This window comes from Amphibalanus amphitrite, unplaced genomic scaffold (genome assembly GCF_019059575.1).
Source record: "Amphibalanus amphitrite isolate SeventyFive unplaced genomic scaffold, NRLGWU_Aamphi_draft 000180F_arrow, whole genome shotgun sequence".
NCBI lineage: Eukaryota > Metazoa > Arthropoda > Thecostraca > Balanomorpha > Balanidae > Amphibalanus > Amphibalanus amphitrite.
This window is the reverse complement of record NW_024881675.1, coordinates 512,291-531,575: the sequence shown is the minus strand read 5'-3', so window position 1 is coordinate 531,575 and position 19,285 is coordinate 512,291. Positions and strand designations below refer to the sequence as shown.

Genomic DNA, 19,285 nt, shown 5'->3' with positions numbered 1-19,285 from the left:
TTGCCACTCTGTCCCTGTCCGCTCCGACCGACCGCACTGATTGCCCTCCCCCGTCAGACAGACTTGCCACTCTGTCCCTGTCCGCTCCGACCGCACTGATTGCCCTCCCCCGTCAGACAGACTTGCCACTCTGTCCCTGTCCGCTCCGACCGCACTGATTGCCCTCCCCCGTCAGACAGACTTGCCACTCTGTCCCTGTCCGCTCCGACCGCACTGATTGCCCTCCCCCGTCAGACAGACTTGCCACTCTGTCCCTGTCCGCTCCGACCGCACGCTCCTACCGCACTGACTGCCCCGGAGTTGGCCTTCCTAGTCCATAATTACAAACAGCATGGGCCCGTCTGATCCACTTGGCTCAGGGAGAGTATAGACTCCAATGCATATGCTTTCGATTTCCGATTTGGAACGATGGCGGCTATAGTTTCCTCGTTGACTGGCTCAGTTCACTCAGGCTGCGGTGCATTGCAAGTAGCACAGCATTTTGCTTTTGAGAGATTCTCCAGGACTCGAATGTGACTCGGTCTCGAATGTGGTGTCTCGAATGTGACAAATTTCAAACATTTGTTCGTAGTTAATACTTTGAGGCTGGCGATCATAATTCTTCCTTCTCCATTCTTTGCATGTTCAAATATGTCATACCGCACAGATATGTTGAATAGTCGCTGCACAAACGGAGGACTTTTCTGTAATATCTACTTCAACTGAGCTTTCTTCTGAGTGGTTTGACGCCAATAACATAATCCCACGCCTTTGCTGTCCTTTGTCAATAGTTTTCAGCTTGTTGGAGTAGTTTCGAGTTTTGCTTCTCACAAGGCTAAATCGACTGTTTTCAGTTACTGAAACGTTGAAATGTTTCGTTATTGGAGCTTTGAATTCCCCGCAGGGGGCTGACCGTGGTCAGAGCCGTTGCTTGGCCGGGACCATTGGGCTCTGGCCTCGCGGCGGCTGTGACTTCGGCCAGTAAGGGGAGTAGCGCCCCCTCGGCCCCAGCTTGACTTGCGTTCGACCTCGGCTCTGATTTGATTGTCGGATGGATTTTCTGCAAGATTGGCCCCGCAGGGGGCTGGCGGTGGCCTGGGTTCCTTGGGCCCGCGTCCTGCGGCGGCCCTGACCTCCGCCAGCAAGGGGAGTAGCGCCCCCTCGGCCCCAGCTTGACTCATGCTCGATTACAACCGGACTCGACCCTGGATTGATAGACGACAAGTCAGACCTTTCTTGGTTTCTTTTTTCCCTTTGTTTCTGATGAGTGTCTTTTTTGCGCCCGGTTCCGCTCCTTCCGGGTGTTTCTTCTCACTGCCAGCTTATACTGCCTTGCCGTCTTCTCACGTGGTTTGCACTAAGTTTTTGCACTTGTCTGTTGCCCAGCTTTCTTGCGAGCATTTTCATTGGTTGCCTTTTCTGCATTCTCACGCACCGCACGGACACACTCGGGTGAAGTGGAATAGCGCCCCCCCCCCCTCAGCCCTAGATACACATATGTGTGATCTTGACTTTGCCCACATTTGCTGGATTTGATGTTTGCACAATGCCATTGCCAGTCGGCCGCGTTGCCGTCTTCTCACGCGAATTTCTCCTGGCTGGTTTGCACTCATTTGGTTGCCTACCTCATCGGTTTCGCACGCTTCCCAGTTTTTTTTTTTTTTTTTAACACTTGCTCATCTTCTCTGTGCACGATTCCATTGCATAATGCGATTCCAGTCTCTAATCGTGCCATCTTCTCACGTGAATTGCTCTTGGTCGTCTTGTACCCGTTTGTTGCCCATATTTCTTTTGCGGTCACTGGCATTGGCTGCGTTTTCAGTCTTCTTGCGCTGTACCGGTCTTGCAGGCTGCTTGCCTCACCGGTTCCGCACGTTTCCCCAGTTTTTTTTTTTTACACTTGCTTATCTTCCTTGTGCACGATTCCATTGCCAGTTTGCTGCATTGCACTCTTTTCACGTGAATTGCTCTTGGTTGTTTTGTACCTGTCTGTTGCCTTTTTTGCGGATACTCGCGTTGATTGCCATATGTGTGATCTTGACTTTGCCCACATTTGCTGGATTTGATGTTTGCCCAATGCCATTGCCAGTCGGCCGCGTTGCCGTCTTCTCACCTGGCTGGTTTGCACTCATTTGGTTGCTTACCTCATCGGTTTCGCACGCTTCCCAGTTTTTTTTTTTAACACTTGCTCATCTTCTCTGTGCACGATTCCATTGCATAATGCGATTCCAGTCTCTAATCGTGCCATCTTCTCACGTGAATTGCTCTTGGTCGTCTTGTACCCGTTTGTTGCCCATATTTCTTTTGCGGTCACTGGCATTGGCTGCGTTTTCAGTCTTCTTGCGCTGTACCGGTCTTGCAGGCTGCTTGCCTCACCGGTTCCGCACGCTTCCCCAGTTTTTTTTGTTGTTTTTTTACACTTGCTCATCTTCCTTGTGCACGATTCCATTGCCAGTTTGCTGCATTGCACTCTTTTCACGTGAATTGCTCTTGGTTGTTTTGTACCTGTCTGTTGCCTTTTTTGCGGATACTCGCGTTGATTGCGTTTTCAGTTTTCCTACGCTGTACCGGTCTTGCAGGCTGCTTGCCTCATCGGTTTCGAACGCTCCCCCATTTTTTTTTTTGCACTCGCTCATCTTCTTTGTTCTCTGGTTCCCCTGGTTTTATCGGTCTAGCCGTACCTTCGGCCCAAAGACCGGGGAGAGGATGTCTGGGCGTTGAGGGGGCTGCCCTGCGGGTTAGTCGGGGCAGCCTTCCAACACATGCCTTTGGCGCCAATCCCCGGATCTGCGGGATGCCCCATGTTGGCCTCGCATGAGGGAAATCGGCCGGTCAGGCGTCGCCCTGTGCGGCACTGGCTAATCGGGGTCAAGGGGGCTGGGCGACGGGTATGCGGGGGGTTGCCGCCGGGTGCAGGGGCCGCCTGATTCCTTCAGCGCGGGGCTTAGCGCCACCGTATCCATGTCCGCGCGCGGGATCAGGTCCGGTCCCGTGCCGCATGGCTCTGCGGCGGCCGCGGCTCACGCGGCCCCGTACCCGGCGGCTTCGTCTTGCTGCTTTTGGCGTCCCGGCCCCCGTATAGTCCTGCAGTACTCCTGGCGGACCACCACCCTACGGGGGAGTGTGGCCGTCCCCCAGTTGGGCTCCGAGGTGGGTGGGAGGCTGCGGGACCGAAACAATTACACTTTCCATGGATTCTCACTTGGCACCCCCACGGACCACAGCCTCGGCTGAACCCCTTGCACCTAGTGCAGTCGATGGAGCACGACCAAAAGTTCTTATATTCACATCCGACGAACGAAAACTCGCGTCGCTGTCTCCCTTTCAGAGACGAGAGGGCTGTGACAGATTTGGTAAGATTGCGAGGTGTGAAAAACTTAGAGACGGAGGCATCGAAGTAGAGTTTGTTGACGATAGAGAGGCGGAAAGGGCCCTGAAAGCTACTCACTTCACATACACAGTTAAGGATCAGCAGGGCAGGAAGGAAGTAAACCTTTCGGTCAGCGTTTCGCCGCATCGCACGAAAAATTCCAGCCGAGGGGTCATTTTTTGCGACGATCTGGAGGGCATGCAAAACGACGAGATCGCCGAAGGCCTGTCACAGTTTGGGGTCTCCGCCGCCCGCCGCATCTACACCAAGAGAAGTGGCGCTCTCGCACCCACGCACAGTATCATTCTGACTTTCAACTCGCTGGAACTGCCGAGGGAGGTGATGATAGGATATCTGTCCGTGAAAGTTCGACCATATGTCCCGAGTCCCATGCGTTGTTTTCAGTGTCTTCGATTCGGTCACACTCGAGACAGCTGTCGGAACAGACCGGCATGCGGGAGATGTGCGGCAACTGATCACAGCAGCGCCGAGTGCTCGTCGTCTGAGTTGAGATGCGTCAATTGTGACGACTCTCAGACTCCACATTCCTCGTTTGATGGGCGATGCCCGGCCTTCCAGAGAGAAAAAGAAATAATGTCCCTGAAGGTCACCGAAAGGCTGTCATTTCGTCAGGCCCGAGACCGCTATGCTGCCCTCCATCCCAAGCGGTCTTATGCTAGTGTGGCCAACGGTTCTAGACAGCGCTGCCCCACTGAAACTGATGCCAACAACAGCATCGGTCAGTTAATAGCGATTCTGAAGTCATTCGGCTTTTGTTTTGTCCCAGATGCCAACAGTCACAGCAACTCATCAGTTCAACAGGAGCCCTCTAAAGCGTCGTCGTGCACCGCCACACAGACGTCACCAAGCAGGAAGCAGGAGGAGGAGTGGACCCTCGCCCGGGGTCGTCGCCGGGGCCCGGTCTCGCCACTGCGTTCCGCTGAGCGGGCCCCGGGCACGTCTGCTGAAGTGCACCGACCCCCGCTGAGGGAGACTGCAGTGATGGCTGCGCTGCGCCGCGGTCAGGAGGAACGGTTAGAGCAGGACGCCAGACGGGAACGCCGGATTGCCCAGGCTCTTGAGGAGCGTCGAGTGTCTTCGGCCCATAGAGGCTCTGATGCCCCGGGGGCGGCCCCGTCGCCTCTGCTGGGACCTCCCCCTACTCCTCCGCCCCCTCCTCCACCTCCGCCTCCTCCACCTCCGCCCCCACCTCCCCCACCTCCCCCACCACCCCCTCCACTTCCTCCATTCCCACCGCCCCCACTGCCCCCCTCACAGCGTCCCTCCGGTGCCCCTCCGGCGCCCTCCACGGACGAGGTGTCGGGGTCTCGGCCTCCTCCGTGCACGCCACCTTCGGAACCGAGACCGGCGGGGCCGCCGCCCGCCCCAGGCCGCCCCACGAAGCGCACACTTCCGTGGGAGCTATCGCCGACAAACGACGGTAGCCCCCGCTCGCGGCTGAAGTTTCAACCGGGAGCTACCGGCCGTCCTAGGTCTGCCGATGGAAGGCTCCGCGAGGGCCGTCCAAAGGTGGTCTTTGGTGGTAGCCCGGGCCCCGGCGGCGAGGAGCGTTTTTAAGTCCTCGCCCTCTTTTAACACAAGCTAAAGTCTACAGTTTTAGACACCTTCCGCTTACCTAAGCGCTCAAAACTACAGCTATAGCACATTTTATCCTGCAGTGGAATTGTAGAGGTTTAAAACCAAACTTCCAGGACTTGCAATCGGTCATACGTGGGCGCAACCCCTTCATAATCTGTCTCCAGGAGACCAAGCTGGCGCCAACTATGACTTGCACCATCAGGGGCTATGCCGTCTTCCGCAGGGACCTGCATTCGGACACTATAGCACATGGTGGTGTCCTCATAGCAGTGCACCACAGTCTGCCAGTCACACCGCTCCTACTGAACTCCCCTCTGCAAGCAGTAGCTGTGAGAGTGCACCTATACCGCCGGGAAGTCACAGTCTGTTCGCTATACCTCCCTCCTGGTACAGCTTTCCCGGAGGCAGAACTGCGCCACCTTCTCTGTGAGCTCCCGGCACCAGTCCTTGTGGTGGGCGACTTCAACGCTCATAGCACGGTATGGGGATGTGATCACATCGGCCCACGTGGTCGTGCCTTAGAAAGTTTTATTTGCGATGAGTCGCTTTGTATTTTAAATACAGGGCAGCGAACCCATTTTACTCTGCCTTCCGGCCAAACATCGGCGCTTGACCTGAGTTTGGCAAGTCCGCTTCTAGCTCACCTCTTTACTTGGTCGGTACATGACGACCCACTCGGCAGTGACCACTTTCCGGTGTGGATTGCGTACCAGGATACCCCGACACTGGGGAAGCGCCCACAACGGTGGAACCTGCATAAAGCCGACTGGGCCGAGTTTTCCGTTTTGATGGAAACCTCGTTGTCCAGTGCCGACGGCTGTATTCCATCGGCGGAAGCTTTTACGTCTTTACTTTTAAGCTCCGCCGAAGCGTGCATCCCTAAGACATCAGGACAGCCCCACCGCACTCCCGTCCCTTGGTGGACGGAAGAGTGTAGGAACGCAATCCGAGCACGGAAACGCGCCTTCAAGCAGTTTAACCGAAACAGCACCATGGAGAACCTCATCGCTTTCAAAAAAGCGCGGGCTTTTGCACGACGCACAATCAAAGAGGCAAAGGTCAGATCATGGCGCACCTACGTTAATTCTTTAAACCGGTTTACTCCGACGAGCCAGGTGTGGTCACGCATAAAGCGCATCTCGGGACGGCTCAGCTCTTCTCCACTTCCGACTCTGAGGGTGAACAACTCTGATATAATACATCCTTTTGATGTCGCGGAGGCTATAGCTAGAACACTCTCAGAGCGCTGCCGGGGTGACGCTCCCTCGCAGCCCGCACTAGGGCGAGCCCGACCCCAGCTTGGCTTGGCGGATTTTTCCACTGACGAACATATAGAATATAACGAGCCTTTTACAATGACTGAACTGAAGCACGCCATATCCTCGCTTCGAAGTGTCGCCGAGGGCCCAGACGCCATTCACAACTCCATGTTGAAGCACCTTCCTTCTATCGCCCTGGAAACACTGTTAGCGATATTTAACTCGCTATGGGAGAGCGGTTTGTTTCCTGCAGCATGGCAAGAGGCCACGGTGATCCCCATTTTAAAGCCTGGCAAGTCGGGACTTGACCCACTTCACTACCGTCCTATCTCATTGACCTCTGCTCTTTGCAAGTTGATGGAGAAGATGGTGAATGCTCGCTTGAGTTGGTTTCTGGAACATAACGACATTTTTACGGACGCGCAGTGTGGTTTCAGGAAACACCGCAGTTCAGTTGACCATATCTTAGCTCTTGACGCCGAAGTGAGGACCGCTTTTACCGAAAAGAAACACCTTGGGGCTATCTTTTTTGATATTGAGGCTGCTTACGACACAGTTTTACGGCAGATCATCTTGAGGAAGCTTCTCAGCTATGGTATCCGTGGCTGTATGGGCTTTTTCATTTGCAACTTTTTATCTTATCGCACCTTTCGTGTCAGGGTTGGAAACCACTTGTCCAGCTCCCACCTTCAGGAGAATGGTATTCCACAGGGAGGCGTCTTGAGTGTGGCACTTTTTGCTATCATGATTAATGACATTGGCGACAGACTCCCAACGGCTATAGGGAGATCCCTTTTTGTCGACGATTTGGCGGTATGGTTCTCCGCCTCAAGTGCGCGGCACACGTCACGACAACTTCAGCTTGCTGTGACGCGTTTAGAAAAGTGGAGCAAGGATAATGGCCTTAAGTTCTCAACTTCAAAGACTGTGGCTGTTCACTTTTGCCGCCGCCGCTGCCACGATCCTGATCTTGGAATCCGCCTCTACGGGCGAAATATCCCCACGCAGCCGGTTGCAAAGTTTCTTGGTGTTGTTTTGGACAGACGTCTGACGTACAACGAGCATTTTAAAACTCTTCGTGAGAGATGTTTTAAAACTCTAAATATTTTAAAATGTGTATCACGTACGTCGTATGGAGCTGACCGACGAACCTTGCTTTTACTCTACCGCTCTCTGGTACGTTCAAAGCTCGACTACGCAAGTTTCATTTATGACAGCGCCAGCGAGTCGCGTAAGAAAATGCTTGACACCATTCACCATGCCTCACTTCGCGTTGCTACGGGTGCTTTCCGTACTTCGCCAACAAGCAGCGTTCTGGCTGAGGCTCACGAGCCACCGTTATCTCTCCGTCGCCAGATGTTGGGCATGCGGTATGTTTTAAAACTTCGTCAATTTCCCTCGCACCCGGCATACCCGTATGTCTTCTCGCGAGAGATCAGTCGGTCTGATAGAGTGGCTGGTCGATCGACTTCCTTCGGTGGGCGTATGCAAGCTCTCTTCTCAAAAGCGAACATTTCTCTTCGCGGCGTGAGGCGCACGTGGAGCGCGCCCTCGCCGCCCTGGAGAAATGCGTATCCACGAATCGATCTTTTACTGACAGACATCAGGAAGGACGATCAGCCGCCATGCACACTACGAGCACGGGCGCTGGAACACATTGCCTCATATGATGGTTTTACCTCGGTTTTTACAGACGGCTCGAAAACAGAACATGGTGTCGGCTGCGCTTTTGTGACTGGTCATGACACACGCACATTCTCTTTGCCAACTTCTGCCTCTGTTTTTTCTTCCGAGCTCGTTGCAATTGAGAAGGCTTTGTGTTTTATCGAGGTGTCTGACAGCTCCTGCTATCTGCTCTTGTCAGACTCCCTCAGCAGCCTCTTATCTTTACGGAGTTTTAATCCAGACAACCCGATAGTACAAGACATTTTATCTCGTCTTACGTCGGTGGAACGAGCAGGTAAATTCATCCAGTTCTGCTGGATACCGAGCCATGTGGGCATAAGAGGCAACGAGCTTGCCGACGCGGCCGCAAGACGCGCGGCCGCGGCCCCCTGCCTCCGTCGTTTGCCTCTGCCGGCTCGCGATTTTTACCCAGCCGTTCGATCTTTTACGACGTTTAGCTGGCAGACAGAGTGGCGTCTCCATGGATCCGAGAAGCTACGATAGGTGAAACCTACTCTGGAGCCCTGGCAGTCCTGCTTTCAAGGCAAAAGACACCATGAAGTGGTCCTCTGCAGACTACGGATAGGGCATACGTATGCAACGCATGGCTATCTCCTCCGTGGAGATGCTCAACCAACATGTAGCCATTGTGCCGTGCCGCTCACAGTCACTCACATTCTCTTAAGTTGCCCGCACCTCGAACCAAACCGGACACGCTGCCTCGGCCGCATTGCCCCAGGCACCACCATTCGCCACCTGCTGGGTGATGACTCACCCTGGGTTTTATCCGGCAGCATCTTTTCTTATATTCAATCCATCAGTTTTCCTGTGATATACTCGTTTTACTAGTATAACGTATCTCAAGTAGTTCTAGTCTTCTTCAGTTCGTCAGTTCTCTGTTGACATATCCGCTTTACCAGTACAGCGTTATGGGCGCAAAATGACCACCGCAGTCGACGCGCCCGTAAACCCCAATGAATGAATGAATGAAGGAGCTTTGAATTGAAACGTTTTTATCATTGCTACCATTTATAAAATGTTGTGACTTTTTCGGACGTTTGCGTCATTTGGTGGTTTGATGCCCCTCGATGCATTTTTTGATTAATTTCATCTCCAAAATATAGTTCGGAGTAGGCCGAGTCGTTAACGTGCTTGACGAGTTAAGAAACGTTACATTTCTTTGAAGCCGCTAGATGTGAACCTGTTGAATGCCTACATCTCTTGCCAACTGTCGTCGGTCCCGTGTCAGTTCATCATTTACCTCACAAAATGCTCTCGTTACGCACAACGCACTGAACAGGACGGTTGGTGAATGAATGGGTGGATGGAAGGATCGGATTGGATGCATGACTAGCCCCGCAGGGGGCTGACCGTGGTCAGAGCTGCTGCTTAGCCGGGGTCATCTGGCTCCGGCTGTGCGGTGGCTGTGACTTCGGCCAGTAAGGGGAGTAGCGCCCCCTCGGCCCCAGCTTGACGCGCGTTTGACCTGGACTTGCCTTGCTTACCGGATGGATTGTCTGCAGGATTGGCCCCGCAGGGGGTTGGCAGTGGCCTGGGTCGCTGTTGGACTGGGCTCCTTGGGCCCTCGCCCCGCGGCGGCCCTGGCCTCGGCCAGCAAGGGGAGTAGCGCCCCCTCGGCCCCAGCTTGACCCATTCTTGCTTACGATTTGCTTTTGATCACTGGATGGACAGATGGTACGGCCCGACTTTTCTTGGTTTCCGTGGTTTTGTTTCTCTTGAGCGGTCTTTGTTTGCTTTTGCTTTGCTTCTCACCGGATGTCTGCGTTTCGTTCGATCACAGCTTTCTGATTCCTTTCCCCCTTTTTTCGTTGTTTTTTGCACCCGCAGGAACACAGCCGAGTTGGGCTAGTGTAAGGGGAGTGGCGTCCCCTCGGGTACCAGCCGGTTTTACTAGGCTAGGCGAGCCGACCCGTACCCCAGGACAACGGGATCCTGGAGGTTGAGCCCCCCACCGTGCGGAGCCAGTCGCGGTGGCTGGGCAACACGCCTCTTTGGCCCTGAGTTCTGTAAGGGCGGGACACTCAGTGGGGCGCCGCACTTGAGGAGCCATTCCCAGTCGTGATGCCGCCGGGGGTGGTGTTGGAGAGGTGTCGCCGGCGGGGTTCGGGCACTTGTGCTCGTCCTCCGTCGGTGGGACTGATCTGTCGCTGCCCCTGGCGGTGACTCGGCGAGGCGTCAAGGGAGGAGGCGGTATCCGACCGTGGGGGGTGGTGAGTCTCTCTCTCCCCCTCGGAAGGTGCCGCCAAGTCCCGTACAGTCAGCTCGGCCGTCCTAGGCCTTGTAGCGGCGCCGTTGCGGAGCGTCGGCGGCCGAGCTGGCGGAGACCAAGCACACTTACATGGATGACCGGACCAACCCCCCTTCCCCTCAATCCAACCCCTCGGCTTCGGCCGATTCTCGCCCGTTGGCCTCGGCCGGCGGGCGAACGTCACACGAGAAGGTTCCTCGAAACCCAAAGATCCTTATCCTAAGGAGCAGTGACAAACAGCTGGGTGCGCTGTCCCCCTTCCAACGGAAGGACGGCTGCGACCGCCTCGGCAAGATCCTCCGCTGCGATCGGATGCGCGATGGGGCTTTGGAAGTCGAATTCGAGAAAAGTGAGGAGGCTGCAAAAGCCTTAAGCGCCACCCGATTTGTGTATACCGAGGGACGGGCCTCCGGCAGGAAGCTGGTCTCTGTCTCTCTCTCAGTTGAGCCGCACAGGTCAAAGAACTCGAGCAGAGGGGTCATCAACTGCTTTGACCTCAGAGACGTGAGCAATGACGACATTGCAGACGGCCTCGCCGACTTTGGCGTCACAGCAGCACACCGCATCTTGGCGAGGAGAGGCACGGTCCCCACGAATAACATTATCTTAACCTTTGACTCCACCGACATGCCGAGCGAGGTTCGCGTGGGGTACGTGAGGGTTCGTGTGCGACCTTACGTCCCGGCACCCATGCGTTGTTTCCGCTGTCAACGTTTTGGTCATACGAAGGACAACTGCCGAGGCAAACCCGTGTGCTCCAAGTGTGCTTCCCAGGACCACACTGACGACACGTGCAGCTCGGAAACCCCTCGATGCGTCAACTGCGGAGAGGGGCAGACACCGCACTCCGCGTATGACAGGTCCTGCCCTACATACGTCAAAGAGAAGGAGATAAACACCATCAAGGCTACCAGAAATCTGTCGTTTAAAGAGGCCCGGGAGGTGTATAACCAAACTCACCCGAAGACCTCGTATGCCCAAAAGGTGAGAGTGACAAACTCAACCGATGCCTCCCAGATGAGTGTTGCACAGCTTGTGCAGCTCCTCAAGCGATTCGGCCTCACTGTCGTAGCCACTGATGGCTCAGCGGACCCCCCGGCGCCTCGTGTGCCGCCGAGCGACACGGAGCAGGCTGCTCAGGAGTCAGTGTGGGGTCCACCCAGTCCGGCTCCAGCCGCGAGTGGAGACGAGTGGACCGTCGTCCAGCGCCGACAGGGTGGTCGGCGCCCCCCGGCGCAGGGTAAGGCGCCACCCACCCCGCCCCGCCCCCGACCGTCTACGGCGGTGCAGGAGGCTCTGCGGCGGGGGGAGGAGGAGAGGAGGGCACGTGAGGCGAGGAGGGCTCGCCTCGTCCAGAAGGCCCTCGAGGCTAAAGAAGCCTCGTCTGCCGACTCCGCCTCCGGGAGTGCCAACGCGGCCGCCGCCGCTGACACCCCGGAGACACCTGAGGCGGGGACTCGGCCCATCATGGGTCCCCCGCCGCCTCCTCCACCTCCGCAGCGGCGGCCACCACCGCCGCTGCCAGAGACGCCTGTGTCGAGGACACAGGCCGCCGCCTCGACATCCCCGTCGGGGCGGCAACAGTCCTCCGCGGCTCCAGGGCGCCTCGCCAAGCGGCAGACGCCCCCGAGCTGGTCGCCCTCGGAGGGTGACGCCCCTCGGGCGAAAAAGCCCCAGCAGGGCTCGAGCCACGCCCGATCTGCCTCCGCTGAAGGGAGGCTTCACCGAGAGGGCTCGGGGCACCCCCGCATCCGTTACGGGGGGAGCGCCTCCTCGGAGTTAGAGGACCTAGTCTAGTCTTTCAGTCTAGTCATTTCCTCTTTTATCCTTTTATCTTTTTCGCGCTATTGCGCTTTTTTACCAGGTGCATTTCTCTCGGTGTTTTTTACCTTTTTTGTGGTCAGTCAGGTATCTGCGTGCGCCTTTGCCTCATGTTATACGCGCCCTTTTTGCGCCTTTTTAACCACGCCTTTTATTCTACAGTGGAACTGTAGAGGCCTCCGGGCCAACTACCAGGACCTACAGTCTCTTATCCGTTGGCGCACACCCCTTGTTTTAGGTCTCCAGGAGACCAAGCTTGCGCCAAATGTCACCCTTGCCATCAAGGGCTACTCTGTTTTTAGGAGAGACCTGGACACCCCTACCATTGCCCATGGAGGTGTGCTTCTGGCGGTTCACCACAGCGTACCTGCTCGCCAGGTGCCGCTGCAGACTCCCCTGCAGGCGGTGGCCGCCAGAGTTGATTTCAACCACCGGGAACTGACTGTGTGCTCCTTATACCTTCCACCAGGTATAGCGCTCCCGGTGGTTGAGCTTCATCGACTTGTCGATGAGCTTCCACCTCCGGTCCTGGTAGTCGGCGATTTTAACGCCCATAGCCTGGCGTGGGGATGCGACACGACTGGCACTCGTGGTCGACTTTTAGAATCTTTTATCCGCGATGAGGCGCTGTGTATTTTAAATACAGGACAGCGCACCCATTTTACAACACCCTCCGGTCAAACATCGGCTCTGGACCTGAGCTTAGTCAGTCCGCGGCTAGCTCAGCTTTTTACCTGGTCCGTCCATGACGACCCACTCGGGAGCGACCACTTCCCAGTGTGGCTGGAGCACCAGGAGTCCCCAGTGTCGGGCAACCGTCCACCTAGGTGGAATGTTCGGAAAGCCGACTGGGGCGAATTCCAGGCCGCTGTAGAGGCCTCTGTTTTAGCCAGAGCCGACGCCTCTGTGATGTCTACAGAGGATTTTACATGTTTACTCAATGACTCCGCAAACGGGTGCATACCCAAGACGTCGAGTCAGCCTCGTCGTCCTCCGGTCCCGTGGTGGACCAAGGAATGCGGAGATGCGATTCGTTTAAGGAAACGCGCTTTTAGAAAGTTTGACCGGAGTAGTACTACTGAGAACCTCATCGCTTTTAAGAGAGCGCGGGCTTTTGCCCGACGCGTTTTAAAGGAGGCAAAGGCTGTTTCATGGCGCACTTATGTAAGTTCCTTAAACCGTTTTACTCCTACGACCCAAATATGGGCACGCATGAAGCGCATTGAAGGCCGGTTCAGCTCTGTTCCGCTTCCGGTTTTAAGAGTGAACAACACGGACATATCTCACCCTTCAGACGTCGCAGAGACGATAGGTCGTGCACTCTATCAGCGCTGCCGAGGAGAGCCGTCCTCACGACCTGCACCAGCCGCCGTGGACTTCAGCACAGCTGAAAATTTGGTGTACAACGAGCTTTTCTCTATGGCTGAGCTCACGTCTGCCATCAGCTCGTTGCGCAGCGTCTCAGAAGGTCCGGATGCTGTCCACAACGACATGCTCCGTCATCTCCCAGCAGTTGCCCTCGAGGCGCTGCTAGCAACCTTCAATTCGCTTTGGGAGACTGGCACTTTCCCTGAGACCTGGCGGGAAGCCACTATCATTCCTATCTTGAAGGCTGGCAAGTCGGGACATGACCCTCTCCATTATCGGCCCATCTCTCTCACATCATCGCTATCAAAGCTGATGGAGAAGATGGTCAATGTGCGTTTTAGCTGGTTTCTGGAACATCATGGTGTTTTTACAAACGCCCAGTGCGGTTTTAGAAAGCACCGCAGCCCTGTTGACCACATTTTAGCCCTTGACACCGAGATACGCACCTGTTTTACTGAAAGGAAGCACCTTGGAGCACTGTTCTTTGATATTGAGGCGGCCTATGATACAGTCTTACGACACAGCATACTTTTCAAAGTATATAAGTACGGCATACGCGGCCGGATGGGCCTCTTTATCGAGAACTTTTTATCGGGTCGTCGGTTTAAAGTCCGAGTCGGTAACCAGTTGTCAAGCAGTTTTATCCAAGAGAATGGAGTCCCTCAGGGAGGGGTGCTTAGTGTGGCGTTATTCGCAGTGGCGATTAACGATATCGCCGATGATCTCCCGGTCTCTATCGGCAGATCGCTTTTTGTTGACGATTTTGCCATCTGGTTCGCCGCTTCCAGCGCTCGGCACATGGCCAGACAACTGCAGCTTGCAGTCAGACGGCTTGAGAGATGGAGCCGCGACAATGGTCTCCGTTTTTCAACGAGGAAGACTGTTGCCATGCATTTCTGTCGCCGCCGCTGCGCCGACCCTACATTGGGTATCCGTCTGTACGGACAGACGATCCCCACGCAGCCGGTGGCGAAGTTTCTTGGTATGACGTTTGACGGACGTTTGACGTATAAAGAACATTTTAGAACGCTTCGGGAACGATGTTTTAAATCCCTGAACGTTTTAAAGTGTGTTGCCCGCACATCATACGGTGCGGATCGCAAAACTCTGCTCCTCTTGTACCGGTCGATCATCCGATCGAAGCTGGACTACGCGTGTTTTGTTTATGATTCTGCAAGTGAGTCCAGCAAGAAGTCCCTGGACGCAGTACATCACGCTGCGCTCCGCGTTGCCACCGGGGCTTTCCGCACTTCTCCAAAGAGTAGTCTTCTGGCTGAAACGAATGAGCCACCTCTAGCTCTTCGTCGCCAGATGCTGGGGATGCGTTACACTTTGAAACTTCGCCAATACCCAACGCATCCGACGTACCCGTACGTCTTTTCACGTCACGCTACTCGATCTGACGGGAGGGTACGACCGTCGTTTGGAGAACGCATGGGAGGTCTTTTTTCAGCTGCTAACATATCCTTGCGTGGCGTTCGGCGTACCTGGGACACGCCCCCTCCACCCTGGAAAAACGCCAATCCGCAAGTGGACCTCTCACTATCGACTGTTAAGAAGGACAACTTGTTGCCTGCTGAGGCGCGAGCCAGAGCCTTAGAGCACATTGCCGTTTATGATGGTTTTATCACGGTTTATACAGACGGCTCGAAGACAACCGAGGGAGCGGGCTGCTCTTTTGTCGCTGGTCGTGACACCCGCTCGTTTTCTCTGCCACCTTCCGCCTCGGTGTTTTCTTCAGAGCTAGTCGCTATAGAGAAGGCTTTGTGTTTCATCGAGGTTTCTGGCAGTCCCTTTTACTTGATTTTATCTGATTCTCTTAGCAGCTTATTGGCCTTACGTACTTTTAACTCAGCTGACCCCATCGTGCGGGACATTTTAACTCGGCTTACGTCGGTGGAGCAATCTGGAAAATCAGTCCGTTTCTGCTGGATTCCCAGTCACGTCGGCATTGAAGGCAATGAGCTTGCTGATGCTGCTGCCAGACGCGCAGCCGCAGCACCCTGCACTCGGCGCTTGCCTCTGCCTGCCCGGGATTTTTATCCGCTGGTGCGACCCTTCATGCTTTCAAAGTGGCAGGCAGAGTGGGATTTGTGTGTAAGGAACAAGCTGAGAGAGTTGAAACCAACTCTAGAGCCTTGGCAGTCTTGCCTGCAAGGCAATCGTTTCCAGGAAGTGGTCCTCTGCAGACTCCGTATTGGTCACACATACGCGACGCACAGCTATCTCCTTTCAGGAGGTGAGCAGCCTTTGTGCAACAGGTGTTCCGTGCCTCTAACCGTCGCTCACGTTCTTTTATCTTGCCCACTCTTTGAACGGAACCGGACACGCTACCTGGGCTGTATTGCTCCTGGTACCACTATCCGCCACCTATTGGGTGACGAGTCACCCTGGGTTTTATCCGGCAATATTTTTTCCTTTATCCGTTCGGTCAACTTCCAGGTGATTTACTCAACCTGACCCAATTCCTCTCTAGTCTACTTGTCTAGTCAGTTGATTGTTACGACGCTCTTGCGTTGTTCTATCTTACCTTGCCGTTTTTATCAAGTCTTTTACTTTCTTAGCCTTGGTATATAGAAGGTCTCTTGTTTTGAAACACTTGTTTTATTAGAGTGACGTTATGGGCGCAAAATGACCTTCGCAGTTGGCGCGCCCTAAAGCCCCAATAAACAAACAAGGATGCATGACTAGGGCTTGTTATAACAGCTGTTGAATCCACAGTTTTATTGTAACATTAAACATGTACCAATGGCATACTTATGCAGATTTATTGGGCAAAAATTCTTCTTCTTTTTTGCAAGTAAAACAAGTTTCAGCCCTCAGCCACTGCTTTTTCGCTTATTCATTCGAAGTTTCGTTTTGCCTTCTCAATTTTCATTTCGTTTGTCATAGATAGCGGCTTCATCGTTTGTTGTTTGCGGTAGCCACATAGTAGTGCTCAGCTGTTATGCTGATTGATTTTGGATAGTCTGCTCCAGCCATTTCTAGGCGGCAAGTCACTCCACTTATCATTTGTATCGCCCCTTGACCTGTTTCCCCCACCCCCGCGCCTGTACCCTCCCGGCGGCCCGGCTGACGGTCAGTGTGTGTCCGTGTTCCAGAGCCGCAGCTGATGCTGACACAAGGGCCGGGCGTGGTGGGCCCGCCTCAGCCGGGCTACCCGGCGGCGGCGGCGCCCGGCTACGCGCCCGGCTACCAGAACGGGCCGTACGGCCAGGCGCCGGTCGGCGTGCCGCCCATGCCCGGCTACCAGGGCTACTCGATGTGATGCGCGCCGCTAACCGTGTGACCCACACGCAGCCGGCACTGAGAACCATTCCATGCGAGCGAGCGAGCCGCGCCGCCACTGCCGCCGCCGCGCCACACACGCGCGCCCGGCGCCCGGCCTACGCTCCATGCGATGGAGACGCACGAGTGAACGAGCGCGCGAGCGAGCACCGCCCGCGAGTTGTTATTGTTCTGTCCGTACTGTGCGGTAGCGTGTGCAGCAAAATTGTGAGACGACGAGACGCTATCAGGAGGTAATTATCACTATTATTTAGCCCTAGATGTATTTATGGTGAGGCGAGTCCGAATGACGCGCAGGGCGGGCAGCGCTTGGTGACAGGAGAGAGAGCGAGCGAGCGAGTGCGGCCGACCGGGGCGGGGTGTCTGTCGGCCGTGGCCGGCCCGTCAGTGTCGTCGGTCCGTGTAGCCGGCAGTGAGCTGCGCCGCCGCCGTGTGAACGTGTTGTTCGTCGTGTTGGTGGTCCTCTTCCCCCGTAGCACGGCGCGGCTGTACATACCGCGCTGGCGGTCCGCCGGCCGCCGCCGCCGCCGTCGCCGCTGCTCTGGCGGCGGCCCAGCAGTCCCGTGCGTGTTTGGTAGCCGGCTTTTTGAGCAGTCATTTATCATCTATCTATTCACAACACTCTGAGTATTCTCATGATAACGTATTTAGTCAGTGTTAGTGCTGCCCCCGCCGCCAGGCAGCCGGTCAGTGAGCCCCGCACGAGGGCGCTGGCCGGGTGGCGCGGCGCACCAGGGCCACCCGCCCACCCGCCGGGCGAGCGAACGCAACCAGGCCGGCACCCCAGAGCTATCTTCGAGTCGGGAATATAGCGGACAGGTAACCGCCGAGCGTTTGGGACGGGCGAGGTCGATCTGAAAGGGTTGCGAAGAGATTAGAAGAGGTCGTTGAGAGGAGACAGCGCTGTTTCGGTGAAGGCCCAGTCGGTCAATGCGTTTGCTTATGATAAAGTTCCACTAGAACTCAGCTGTGCGGAACTGAGACCGGTGAGCAGCACACGACTTGGTATTTACAGTCACCGTGGTAAAGGTGACCGGCGAGCACTGCCTGCTAGAATCGGGTAAACATTGAATTAAAGGTAGTGTGCCAGCTTTCTTGGACCGTATGGAGTTAATGGCCCAGATAAGGAGAACCGGATTTTTAGAACTTATCCATACCTTCAAAACTCATGGAAACGTCTTAAATTCTTCAAATTTTGAGTACCCCAGTGTGAAATTCGCCCCGACGGGTTGTCGGTCGTACCCCAACCACATTTCACATCACTATGAACAATAAATGCACACACTGAAATCGCTATTACCTATATGCTCATCCAATCAAGTTTCGATAAACCCGTTCATCATCAGCTCCTGCGGTTCCGAACACGCCTGTTAGGTGGTGCGGTAGACCACGCCCAAAGCCAGGGCCCCGGTAACGTGAGGTAGCCGAGTCAGGGCAGCGTGCGCTGACCCAAGCCGGAGCCGCGCGTCCTCCCGGTGTCATGTGATAGCCCGCGGCTGCCCGCGGGGATGCGGTAGACCGCGCCCAAAGCTGCGGCCCCGGCTTGGGTCAGCGCACGCTGCCCCGACTCGGCTACCTCACGTTACCGGGGCCCTGGCTTTGGGCGCGGCTTCTGCTCATACTTTGTGGTGCGGTGGTGGTGCGTCGGGCTGCGCGCTCTGACTTCGGCCAAGAAAAATGCGTCAGCTGATCATTGTCATTCCTGCCACTTGCGTGTGGTGAAATGGGGTCATAACTTATAAGACGGCTTTTTCATATCAATTATTTTACATAAAATCATATTTCAAACCATAAATAATGTTCGACAGCCAAATAAAAGAAACAATACCAATACGGGCTTACAGTTTAAGGCTCGACATTGTGTTGTCTACGATTAGACAGCTGATAACTCATTCCCGTACGTCGTATGGTCGTAACACTATAATGACCTTTGCTTATTGTCACAAGTGCGCCGCATTCGCGATTGTTGCCCGACGCCTGTTTGCAGGTGAGCCCACTACAGTTGTTATACATATCTAAAAACCGATAAACTTTTAGGCGAAAAAGGCACTATTCCAGGCCCATTTTTGATTTTCTTTGCGATATTAGGTAAAAACAGAAGCTTCTTATCCTAGGAAAAATAAAATGGGAAATCTTTCAAAGGTGGCACACTACCTTTAACCCGCGCCCCACTGGGGGGGGCTATTTATAGCCCCCCCTCCTGTTTTTCTGCAATAACTTCCAAACCGCTTGACGGATCGACGCCAAACTTTCAGTACCTTCGGCTGCATCAATTTGACACCTTGTGTCAAAATTTGAACTTCGTAGCTACCATAGGTCGGCCGGAAATGACGTCAGAGTGACGTCATGTTCGGCCGATTTCGACGCAAAACATTGAACCACGGCAATCGCTCCCATGAGCTCAGTTTTTAAGATAGATCCAATTTCTTTGCATGAAAGAACTCAGAATTGACCGCGCTATCAAACTGCTATCTCGGATTTTCAAAATTTTGAAAATTTCGAAAATTTTATATAATAATATTCAAAATTTGTATTTTTATATTTTTTCAAAAAGTTTTTGACTTTTCGAAAAAACCGGAATATATGTGACAGAACGCATGATTATGACTAACTCTAGCAAGTTTTAGCTAAATATCTTCAAAAATGGCCAAGTTATACGCATTATTG

General features: G+C 54.6%; 1 protein-coding gene across 2 annotated transcripts in view; it reads left to right on the top strand.

The window, feature by feature from the left end:
• The window catches only part of LOC122384036 (clathrin heavy chain-like), a 38,325-nt gene extending 20,882 nt beyond the window's left edge, over positions 1 to 17,443 (top strand). For both annotated transcript variants that reach the window (XM_043371002.1, XM_043371003.1), the window contains one exon: positions 16,432 to 17,443. In XM_043371002.1, the coding sequence (XP_043226937.1) occupies positions 16,432 to 16,598 (167 nt within the window). In that variant the 3' untranslated portion in view covers positions 16,599 to 17,443. The remainder of the gene's footprint in view (positions 1 to 16,431) is intronic.
• The last annotated feature ends 1,842 nt before the right edge of the window (positions 17,444 to 19,285 follow it).